General features: G+C 39.5%; 1 protein-coding gene across 1 annotated transcript in view; it reads right to left on the minus strand.

Annotated features, from left to right (window-relative positions):
- The window catches only part of TANC2 (tetratricopeptide repeat, ankyrin repeat and coiled-coil containing 2), a 2,676,984-nt gene that overhangs the window by 1,838,687 nt on the left and 825,326 nt on the right, over positions 1-12,971 (minus strand). The window contains exon 4 of the mRNA XM_044055212.1: positions 6,550-6,698. Coding sequence (XP_043911147.1) covers positions 6,550-6,698 — 149 coding nt within the window. The remainder of the gene's footprint in view (positions 1-6,549; positions 6,699-12,971) is intronic.

Genomic DNA, 12,971 nt, shown 5'->3' on the forward strand with positions numbered 1-12,971 from the left:
AAAAAAAAAAAAAGCTCTAAGCAACCCTAAGGTGTTACTGCTCAAAGCCTAAACAAGAAACTCCACACCCGACAAGCTCTCCTCACGCTAGAGAATGTAGACATCTGCACTGTTTCTCAGACCTGGTTTAAAGCCACAGAAAGTACTCCAGCAGTGGAAGGCTACAGTGCCTTCCACACATACACACAAACAGTAGCACAGACGGGCTAAAAATGAGACTTCTCAATCTACATTAGCAATAAATGCTTTTCCAGGTTGGTTAAATAGGATGACACCCTAGAGTTCATCCACATCCAAGTCTCCATAAAGAAGGTTCCTTATGTCCAGGCCAGACCCTTGTACCTCACAACTCTTACCTAGGACTAATAGCGTCACTCACCATTCTATCACAGGCACAATGTTTCCTGGACTTTATCAGCATAAACACCCTGGACCAGATAGTGCACACACTAAGCAGAGGATCAAACATATTGTACCCAGTACTCATCAACATGGGAGACTGTGTCACATACTCATTGGTGAGGTCGGACAACAAAGCTGTCTCCCTCAAAATGAAAATCAACCTGGAAAACCCAACTAAACCTTTAAGAGTTAGGAACTATTTTAAAGCAAACTACATCCTATTAAGTGACAGTCTGTCAAAATTCACAGCTCCCCCAAACACTGAGAACAGCGCCACCAATGCAGAATTATTTATAGAAATTCTGTACAACCTTATATCCAGTCTAATAAAAACAGTATGAACCACTGGAACTCATATATGAGCAACTCATCATGAACAGGGTAAAATACCATATCCTTGCAACCTATAGGTCTCCCCATCATGTCCCAGGAAAACCATGTTACCTATCTCAATGTACTAGAGTCCCTCACTGTTCAAACCCAATATGATATTCAAGGGGGAATCTGGACTGGTCTATATTAGATGAGCAACCGTTCCGATGTTCGAATCACAGATGGTTGACATCATATGATCAAACGTCGGAAAGGTCGAAGGTGAAAGTCAAAGGCTTTTCACGCGCAGAATGGGAAAGTTTCCCTTTCTGCACTGAAGTGCTTTCTCGGAGTTGGCATATTTAAGTAGGGGGGTGTGGGGGGTGCATGGGGGCTTGCCCCCTGCTCAGAGTGGTAAGGTAAGTTTTTTTATTTTTTTATATATTCGATGTTTCGAACTTCGCTCATATGAGTTCACTCATGTGAGGTTCGAAGTTTTGAAACTTCGACTATATAATATAGACCCATCTGAACTACCTCTCTATAAATTAGGAATCCTACACCACTTTTAATGCACAATGACTGCAAACTAGGAGCCATAATCAAAACTCCTAACGATGTGGACATCCTACAAAAGGGCCTCACTGAAACAGATGCCTGGTGTCAAAGCCATGGCCTCAAGCTCAATGCCAAAAAGTTCACTGTCATCCCCTTTAGTAAAAACTCTGTACCCATGAACTACCACATAGGTGATAGTCTACTTAACACCAAAAGTATGATAAGAGTTGGACAGTAGTCTCTCCTTTGATAATCACATCGCCACAGTAGTCAGAAAATCCTTCTACGTGGCACACCTCATCACAAAAGGTTTCTCATCCAGGAAAAAAGAAGGTCATTGTTCCCCTCTACTCGTCACTCATTAGACCCATTATAGAGTACAACTCCCCTTTTGGTATGTACCTCACAAGACATCTACAATAACTGGAAAGGCTGCAGAAATACCTCACAAAGAAGATTACCAGCCTCAAACAGATGCCCTATGGAGACAGTCTAAAAAAACTGCAGCTTTACTCCATTGCATATCGCCTACTCAGAGGCGATCTCTGCCTAACATACAAAGCTATGTCAAACCCAGAGCTGTTGGACATGCTCCACTTAAAGAAATCCCAATCCCTCCGAGCTACACGCTCTAGGGACCTAAACCTTGTCACCACAATAAACAGAACATACTGGAGGGATAGATTCCTGTCCCAGAGACTTCCCATACTTTGGAACAAACTACTTAACTATATTAAACAAAGCTCCTCATTAGCACTTTTCAAGAAAAATCTTGAGGATTGGATGGAGAATAGGAAATTCACCCTGGGGATCACTTCTGTGGCTCTGCTCAACAGGGGCAGAGGAAAATAATTTTCTTGGGTGGCGAAAGCCAGGGTACCTTTTTGGCTAGGCTTATATAGGCCCTAGGGCCAAACAGCCTAGTACCTACCTATGAACAAGCCCAGCGATTCCGAAACTTTAATACAACATCCTGGAACAGTTGGTCCATTCTACATGGGGTACAAATACCTTTGACCATGTACTCAAGGACGTTGGGGGGGGGGGGGTAATGTTCTTCACCCAATGTAATGTCTTTGCTTGTCAGACATGGCTATAAGGCAGTATTACTTGAAACTGAAATTAAATCTGGGAATCCAGCAAAACCAAAAGCCTTTAGAAACACCTTGGCTAAATTCCAAGCACCCTCTAAACCCAGTAAACACCACAGCATATGCTGAGCTATCTACAAAATCTCTGAACACCTATACTGATAGCTGTATAGAGCGAGCTGTGCCCATTCATATTAAGAATAAGACAAATTCAAAAGACAAGCCACCTTGGTGGAATCATAATATCAATCTGTTATACAACAAAAGAAAAAATCTTGGCCAACCATAGTAGGCACAAAGGCATACATATTAAAAGCCCCCTTACCAATCTAAACAGGCAGCTAAGAGTGTTAATTAATACTTTATATGTTAAATTTGAAGACAAAACAGCATCTCATGCAAAGGACAACCACAAAGGGTTCTACAGCTATGTCTATAACCTCAGGGAAAATGCACAACAACTGCAAAGAACTTATTGTAAATGGTATCACCCACACTGAACCAGAGGCCACTGCCAACCTTTTGGCTGACAGATCCGGCTCAAACTTCTACCCACACTCCCCTCCTGATAGTCTGATGGAAATACTACATACCACAATCCCCCAAACCATTACTAGGGAACATGTCATCAATGCACTTTCCAAGGCTAAATACACTGCATCGATTGGCCCTGATAACATCCCAGGATATTTAATAAATAGCATAAAACATGACCTCTCTGGTCCACTTGAATCAATTTTCAACTGGAGTCTTCAGTCAAGTTTTGTGCTCAAGGAATGGAAGATGGCTACATTCACTGCCATGCACAAAGGAGGTCCAACCATTGATCAGGGTAACTACAGGCCCATAATTGCCTCATATGTAAGATCATGGAAAGAATCATCATGGGCATGATAAATGAGGACATAGGTAACTTGCAAACACTGGCTCATCACAGTTCAGATTTGCTAAAGGAAGATCATGCCTAATAAATCTGGTAGGACTTTTTTAAAATGGTCACCAAAGTACTGGATGAAGGGTAAGACTGTGCACACAGCTTACCTCAACCTGGCCAAGTCTTTGGGTACAATACCCCACTCAGGCACTATAGATAGGCTCACTAACTTAGGTATAAACCCTTTTATCACTCGCTGGATAGCCAACTGGCTCACTGATGGGACCCAGGAGGTCAAAATAGGTGAGGCTGCCTCCATCAAGAGGCCCAGTCACTAGCAGAGTCCCCCCTGGACTTCTTACTGGGCCAGCTCCTTTCTGGCATCTATTTCTCTGAAATGGAAGCAACTGATGAAAGTTTAGGGCTGACTAAGTTTGCAGATAATTGCAATCTAGGGGTTATCATCAACTCCCCCGCAGACACTAGTATTCTTCAAGAAGGTCCATCTCTGACTAACAAATGGTGCCAAAGTCATGGTCTTAAATTCAATGCTAAGAAATGCATAACTGTCCCCTTTGTAAAGTCAACCATCCCAGCTAATTACCGTGTTGATAACACTCTCCTGCGAGTCAAACCAGTGGTCAGGGATCTGGGTACGCATGCAGTCAGCAGACCTACCTTTGACAACAACATGGTCACAGTGGTGAGGAAATCCTTTTATGTTATGCAACTTACAAGTAAGGGCATGGCATCTAGGTCAGAAAGGTCATTATCCCACTGTACTCCGTCCTTATCAGACCAATCAGAGTACAATACTCCCTTTGGCATGTACCTGACCAGGCATATTCACCAAATACAGTAACCTCAAAGAGTCCTTACAAAAAGAATATAAGGAGTAACAAACCTGCCTTATGCAGAGCACCTTAAAGCCCTTTCCCTCTACTCAATGTCCTATAGATGGCTGAGGGGTGGTCTATGACTGCCTTACAAGGCATCCACTAACCCCACACTTATAAATCTCCTACATATTTGTAAGTCCAGAAATACAAGTTCTAGGGACCTAAATTTTGTCTATGACTTAAACAGAATATGCTGGAGAGACAGGTATGTGTCCCACAGATTGCCTCTCCTACAGAACAGGCTTCCTATCCATGCAATGTCAAGTATGTCTATTACCCAGTTTAAGCACAATCTAGACCAGTGAATGGGCAACAGGAAATCTACACTAGGCCTGGCACCCATGTTCCTTACAGACAGAGGTAGTTTATAAATGCCTGGCACTCATGTCCTACTCAGATACAGGACATCTGTATTATTTCGGGAAAACTCGGCTAAGAAATGCACCTCTCCCCTTCTGGGTCACTAGTCTAGCAATAATCTATGAATCTATGTAAAAGGTTGCATTAAGGCTGCAAATACCTATCATAAGTAAGCTCAGATCTAACAAAAAAAAAAAAAAAAAAAAAAACCATATAACAAAACTAAAAAGTCATGGCCAAAAATCAGGAAGAGCAACTCTCATAGAAATACAGGATATAACCAACATGTAATCTACGGACCAATTAAAAGTCCTATCACTGTATTCAGTTTCTTACCAATTACTGAAGGGTGATCTGTGCCTGACCTATAAGACTGTCTCTGACCCAGTCCTGATGGAAATGTTGCACATTCACAAAACTAACTGCAGGAGGGTTACCAGCACCACAAAGCTAAACCTGATCTCTGACATGAATAGAACATGCTGAAGAAACAGATGTGTGCCCTAGAGATTGCCCTTCCTCTGGAAAAGGCTTCCTATTCATGTGAAGTTGAGCCCTTCCCTGACCATCTTTAAGTGCAATCTGGACTAATCGATGGGAAATCACAAATTCAGTTGAGGGGTGGCACCCATGTCCTTTACGGACAGAGGCAGTCAAAACTCCACTTGCTGACCTTTATCATCTTTCCCCTAAGGATACAAAATTGGGTCAAATCTTGGTAAAACTGGCTAGGCTTCTAAGGGCTCTTGCACCATTAGACTACTATCCTCCTGAGAACCTGTAAGTCTGTAGATGTCTGGAAATTGACAGGTGACCTTCAACCAATGCATAGCCAAGACAGTAAGAAAATCATTCTACGTTGCCCAACTCATCTGCAAGGGTATGGCATCCAGGTCCTGGGAAGTTACAGAATCACTCTGAGTCCTTATCAGCCCTAACATTGAGTACAATACCCCTTTGACATGTCCCTAACCAAGCACTTGCAACAGCTGAAATGACCTCAAAGGTTTCTCACCAGAAGAATACAGGGTATGAACACCCTGTCCTACACAAATCTCCTTATACACAAATCTCCTTAAGGCCCTCTCTCTGTACTCAATCTCCTACAAGTTACTGAGGGATGATCTACACATAGCATATAAGGCATCCTCAGATCCAACTCTGATGGCTCTCTTGCACATTTGCAAAACAAAACGCCATTAACACTAGATCCAGGGACCTGAACTTTGCCTAAGACATAAATAGAACATGCTGGAGAGGCCGATGTGCGTCTCAAATGACCCCACTCTACAGAATAAGCTCCCCATCCATGTGAAGCAGAGTTCATCCCTAAACCTATTCAAAAGGAATCCATCATTGGATGGGAAATTACAAATCCCTCCCCCCGATCTGGCCTCCATGTCCCTGATGGAAAGAGGTCAACAATAAGTAAATTAATCCCCAGCTAACATGCTCCCAACATAATCCTTAGTTACCACTTTACTAACATATCCCACCATATAGGCATCCTAGGAACGTGGGGACAAACCTAGGTTGAGTTGCACGGCTAGGCTTGTAAAGACCCTGGTGGTCGTTAGCCTACCATAAACTTATGAACCTGGGTTGGCTTAGTAGTGTGACATTAAATGCATTACTTTCAATTTTAATTCAGTAATATTCTTCTAAGGTACACGTATTAAGTATGTTCCTTTGACATGAGTTTCTGTGTTACAACTTCAAGTGCATCACTTCACTAACAAAAGCATTTTCATGTTACTTTCAATATGATTAACCTGTGGATGATTAGACTGAAAGATGGACTGAAACTTTAAATTTAACAACTATGGCATTCTGAACCACAGGACACTATTTTTTATCTTACATACACACACAGTTTAGCTACTTTAGCAACAACTTGAAATGTCTTGAATTAAAGCCACAATGCTTCTCCTGGAATGAAGATAGCTGTTTTTGACTACCTTCTTTTCCATCCTGCCTTCTCCAGTCAAAAAGAAGTTCAGTCAACCAATAAGAATTAAAACAGAATATTAAACCAAGAGCTTGGGAACCATACCTGGTTTTCCTCCTGTTCCTCCATGCTATACTGGAGACCTGGCTGTACTTCTGAGACTTTCTCTCCCAGCAGGAATCCCAGGCGAGTCATGAGTGTGTTTGCTGCCTCATCAACAGAGGGAGGCGGACCCAGCGCCTGTTCTGCTTCACCTTTTTGAAAAGAAACATTAAAAAATAAGACATCATTAATACAATGATGATGGGCTGCAAAATGAACACTAGTAATATTTAAACAGCTGCTACTATTGTCTTGGGAAAAAAAAACTCTGCTGCAGTGAGACAGCTCCCACCCAAATGCTAAGGCACTCTCAAAATTATTCAAGCAGTGCAATACATGTATTGACATTAATTATTTTGAAAATCTCTATATTTACCTCCTCCCTATATTTCTCCAGTTAAATATACAAAGTACCCCAGATATAAAGCTAAATGATTTAAGGCAGCTAATGAAATGACTAATAATGTAGCAGTCATTCTCTAATTTTATTTATTCAAGCCTTAAGACAGAAACATACAAAATTAAGTCAGACAAGGACCATCTATTTTCACTTAGTCTGCCTTGACTCAGACAAAGAAAAAGCTGATTATGTAATTTATATAGAATTTAACTCATTCTTCTTTCTTTTCTTCTCCAGTACAGCTTTATGCTGGTATCTGGACAGGTCAGTGATCAGTGAGCATACTGTGTTATCAACAGCCATCTCGTCAAATCTAGTTTGGTCAAACGTTGCAGAATGAAAGGTCTACTGGTCAAGTGTATATGTATAGCTTCTGCATAAGTTAGAACTAAAGGATTACATATAAAAAATGGGTGATGGTTAACAGGTACAGTAACAACTGTGGGCAATGTTTCTGGCTGTGTGCTTTACTAAAGTCATGTTTCTAACAATGTGTCTGTTTGCATTTAAACTGAACTTTTCAATTTTGGGACATTTCCAAAAAGGTACTAATTGCATTGTTTTTGAAGAATTCTCGCTCTGCTGTTAAATGCACTAATTGTGTTTCCATTTATCCCCACATCATCTTGTTACTTCTAAAATACGTTTTCTTCATTTCTGTGTAGCTCTCTCTGAAGGATACAGACATTCTGAACTTTACTTATTCTCTTGTAATGTATTACAGCCTTATACCTCCCCTACCCATTATTTTCTCAAGTTTCATAAGTAAGGTTCCAGTCATCATTCCACAAAATGATTTTACACAAATCTTTTATCATTTTCAATAGTCCTTCTCAGAACAGTTTGAAGGGTGGTGGATTTACAGAGACGGTTGTTAATCCATTCTAAACACTGTTTCCTTGCCTTCCTGCAGAAATGGTAACTCTAACGAAGCACACATTATTCAGAATCACTTCTCAACAATTGTCTGCATTAAACAACCACTACTGTATTTCTGTTAGTTAACACCTCTTTCCTTCTAGTCAGCCAGCTTTTCTCACCATTTTTTTCAAAGTTTTCAATATGAAAAACACCATACATAAATACTCAAATGTCCCTTTGTCTCTCTTCTTGACTGTTGCAGACAACACCTCCTCAAAAGTGCATCATTTTCTTGCACTTTTATGTTTAAGTTACTGTACTCTGCATTAAAATTAATGCTATCTGCACTAGGATGGATTTGTAATCCCACCTGATACTACCAATTAACAAATCCCTTGAAATGGCCTTGAAATCCACACTTCTAGCACAAGTTAATATGTAATAGTCAAACGCTATAGTCTCATTATCTATACCACTGAACAATTAATAAGCAAGGACTACATAACAGTGTATGCCACAGGTTACAAAAGACATTTTCCACACCCAAATAAGTGTTGCATTGAACAACTGCAAGTGCAGATATAGTCATTGTCTTCCTAGCATTTCACTCACCTTGCTCTCAGCCAAGTGTCTTCTAGTGCTACCTGACTTACAGTAATTGAAACCTGGCCAAGGCAATTTTGCAAATGCACATACACCAACACAGAGTATTGCCCACAGAAAGACTAATGCATTTTTACTGTTACTGTTCATTTTCCTGTTTTTGTGGTAAAAAAAATGTTACCAGTTAGTCCAACCCAGCACACCAGGGATAAAAATGATGTGCCCTTTTAAAAGAAGTCAAATTGTAATATTCTTATTCAGTAGATAATGTCACTCTACAATAGATGGAAGCCAGCAGTTAACTGCATATCAGCTTTAGTGATTACACTTGTATAATAATGGAATCCGACCACCACATATTCTTAAAACTAAATAATACAATTTTTTAGTTGGAATAAACAACTTTAATCAATACATTTTGTAAAATTAAATATACAACAAATAATAAATATTTATACATTCAAATATAAAACAAAGGATTAAGACAGATGGCATTCAGAAAAATACTGACTATAGTTATTTTGATCCTGAACTACTAACTAGAGGTTTATTGTATTCTATCTACCTGTGGTTAATAAAAAGCATTTAGCAGTTGTAAGAAGCTTACAATGACTCCCCAAGCATCAGCTGTTAGTCCAAAGTGTCCTCTATGCACACTTCAAAACGCGAATCATAACATTTGCTATTAAAAAGTAAAATTTTAAGCTTAGAAGAATGACAATTATTTATTTATTTATTTATTTCCTGGTCAGTTTAGAATTTGGATGCTGTTGTTTCCTGACAGTCACTTAACATTATGGGAAGTCCTGTCCAAATAAGCTAACAGCTTTATGAAGGAAATAAGCTCCATAAATATGCATGTCAGCCTGCTTGAGAACATTTTTACAGAAAAAAATAACTATTTTTTTACAGGGCCTTAGATATTTCTTTGTACATTTCTTGCATGCTTTACTGGAAATGCAACTACATTTCATGCAGTATTTTGTTTCCTTTTCTAAGATAAACATAGTACAACTTCTCTCTGTTTCACACTTTTCTGGACTTTACAAACAAAAACAGCAAGTTCTGCACAACTTGTTACATCTACCATCCATCCTCAACTTCTTTTCCCATTTTGCACATGGTGCCAGGGTGTCACTTGAGCAGTGACAATCATCACGAGCCAAGGTTTACACTGCCGGGTGGCCAGCCCTGCAGTGGTAATTCATTCGTACAGCTACATATTCCAACAGTTTAGTAAGGTCCTGTTTCATGCTTCCCAAAGCTCTGTGTACACACTCCACTAATGATCTTATTGATCACTGCAGAAAAATGTATCTTGCACAGATATTACTGAGGCTTGGTCTCAACGCTGATCCTTGTAGAACAACAGTAATAACTTTCCTTTCATAAATATCATATACTACCTTTGACTGCAAACTTTGTCAAAATATGACAACATCCCAGAAAAGATCTAGCAAACAGACTGGCAAGGTTGAAAGAAAAAACATAATAATCAAATAATTTCATCATGGAAGCAATCAGGCTTTGCAATAAACTATGTTAAACTGTAAGAGAGAGAGAGAAGCTTCTGTGGTTCTCAAACAAATTCACAGTACATGTGAAGAAATAACAATACTTAGTAAGTATTAGGAGACATAAAATGAGTTTATCAACTAAAAGAAACTGTTAAAATAACATTTCTCCACATTCACAAAGTAAGGCACAAAAATAACTAAACAGTCCACTGCTTAGGATAAAGGTGGTGGAAAGCCCCCACTCCTTTACCTGATGCCCAAAAAGAATTTAAAAGTCTAGTAGTGCTGATCATATTTTTAGATACCACTTATATTTTAACAAAATCACTGCAGACGCACAAGATTCCTGATCCGAAAAAACGTGTTGCAGCTCTTGTTAATGAAAAGTTAAGTAAGAAAGGCTGAAAACTAGCTAACCAGTTAGCTTCAATTCAGCTGTAGTAAAATACTATCACTGCAGAAAGTGTTTTGGAATATCTGGATATCAGTGAGAGAAATACAAAATTTAACAGGATTGTTTTATTAACACACACACTTTTTTGCAAGAAAATAATTATTTTCTTTACCAAACAAAAGAAAAGCAAAAAATAGCAACAGCAGAAAATAATAATGGAATTATTTGAGCAATCAGCATTAACAGATATAAAATGGACAGCAGACTGCAGACATGGAGTACTTGATCATTACTAATACAACTGGCATAATACCATACAAAGTTATAGAAAATAATTAAAAGAGCCTTAGAATGAATTCTAAGATTTAAGCACTGATAAAAATAGTAGGACAAAGAAAGTAATAGTGAAATAAATCCAGAGATTCCATGACATCTATACCAATATAGTAGAGAAAGGGTCTTTAATAGGCCCATTACGTAATCTTGAGTTATGATAAATATATAACTCTCATTTATGTGTAACACTGCAGGCCATCTGAAAGGGAAGTGTATCCCCGCAAAGGTATGCAACAGTCTGTTACAGAAGAAACTGTACAATGGATGAAGAGGGGGTCTAGCAAAGTAGGAGTGGTAGTCTAACACATGGGAGCTAAATATGGTGCAAAAAAAAAAAAGTACAACACATCTGAAACAAAAGCTGCAACAACAGTAAAAGCAGAAAAAAAAAACTTGTGATAGTCATATCAGATGTCTTAAGTGTAGGCAACATAAGAAATCAGGAACAAAAGCTGGTTGAATACTATGATGCAAAGGAAGAAGCACTGCCACAAGAAAGCAAGACATTACAGACCCCCCTTTAAAAGAAATTGACAATACCTCATCTGGAGTAGTGTGTGCAGTTTTGCAGACTTTGAGGGCAGAAACAACACAGCAACAGTTCAGAGAAAAGCAACAAAAATGGCACAGGGTTTGTATAAATGCTGGCTAAAGAACTTAATATGTTGCCACAGCAATAACAAGGAGGAGGAGATAGAGAGAGGGAGGAATAACCAAACTGGTAAAGACCTCAAGGGAAACACATGAGTCCATCTGGGGATCAAATTAAAAAAGGGGGTGTATCATAAATGAAAGTTATATATTTACCATAACTCAAGATGTGTCTTCCTCTGTTCTTGTCAATGGATGGATACATTAGTCTGACTGCTTGGTTTCCCAACCCCCAATGATGGCCAGGAATCCTAAGCTTTCTTCCTAGATGCCCTCCTCTCGGAAAACCTACAGAAGTAGAGGAGGTTTACTTTTCAAGCGAATTCCAAAGGTTTAGATCTATTCTTAGCATCTTTACCTTCGATTTTGAATTTCCTGGTGGATCTCTTTCACTTGGGGGCTAGTTACTGTAAAGTTCAATTAGCAGCCATTTCCAACTTCCATGTGGAGAACAGTATGCTCCCATGGCTGTCCTCAGGCTTTCAAAAGCATTCCTAAGTAAGTGATAGCTTTCCTTTGTGACCCCCCCCCCCCAACTGGGGAGTCCTGTGTTGCCTTGGGATATCAAAATTTTGCTACAGAGTCTTAATAAGGTAACATGCGAACCTGCAGCCTCTGCTGACTTATGTTTGTCTTGGAAAATAGCTTCTGATAGATGTTACATTAGCTAAGAGGATTTCACAATTACAGGTTTTGAAAAGTAAACCTCTATATTTATTTTTTCATAAGGGTGGACTTCATTCCCAAGGTGACTTCAGAAACTTCTCTGAGCCAGAGTATTCATTTACCATTTTTTCCCAAATTTCTCCAGTAAGGGTGAACATCTTGTTCATTTTTTGGCTGTTCACTATTAGTTATGGTTTTATTTTCACAATACGAAGGACTTAAGGAAATGTGATCAACTATTTGTTTTATTTTCTAAGACAAAGTTGGGTTCCATCGTGTCTAAGGTTACTCTGTTGAGGTGGCTGACTGCATTACTTTTGATTACAGAGGTAAGGGACTGTAATTGCATTCTAAGCCAAAAGCACAATTGTACAAGAGCAGTTTGCTGCTTCTACAGTCTTCTTTAGCATGCTATTGATATTTGTGCAGCAGCCACATAGGATCATAGGAGGTTACTAGGCTAATGGCCCTGGGGACCTTACAAGCCTAGCCAAGAGTTTATCCCCAAAAAGAAACCTCAGTCAGCACCTGTTGCCATGGTCAATAAGGGACACAGTTGGAATCCCTGGGACAAATTTGTGTTTTCACATCCACTCATCAATGTTGTGCTTGAAGAGAGGCAGCGAGGTACTCTGACATGTACGGGAAGTCTACTCCAGAGAAGGGGCAGCCTCTGGGAGACAAACCTGTCTCTCCAGCAGGTTTTGCTGATGTTGCATATTAGATTCAGGCATTTCGAGTGGGTAATGAGCGAAGATTTAGACTTATGGATATGGAACATCTCTAATAGGGCAGGGTCCAAGATTGCCTTGTAGGCGAGAGACAGATCACCTCTGAGCAATCTGCACGATACTGAGTAGAGTGACAGAGATTTGAGCCTGTCCACATCGGACAGATTTTGGAGGCCATGGATTCTCTTTGTGAGGTATTTCTGTAACCTTTCCAGTTGGTGCAGATGTTTGGAGAGGTACATACCAAATGATGCATTATACTCAAT

Source organism: Protopterus annectens, chromosome 13.part0 (assembly GCF_019279795.1).
Source record: "Protopterus annectens isolate FY-2018-M chromosome 13.part0, PAN1.0, whole genome shotgun sequence".
Classification (NCBI taxonomy): Eukaryota; Metazoa; Chordata; order Ceratodontiformes; family Protopteridae; genus Protopterus; species Protopterus annectens.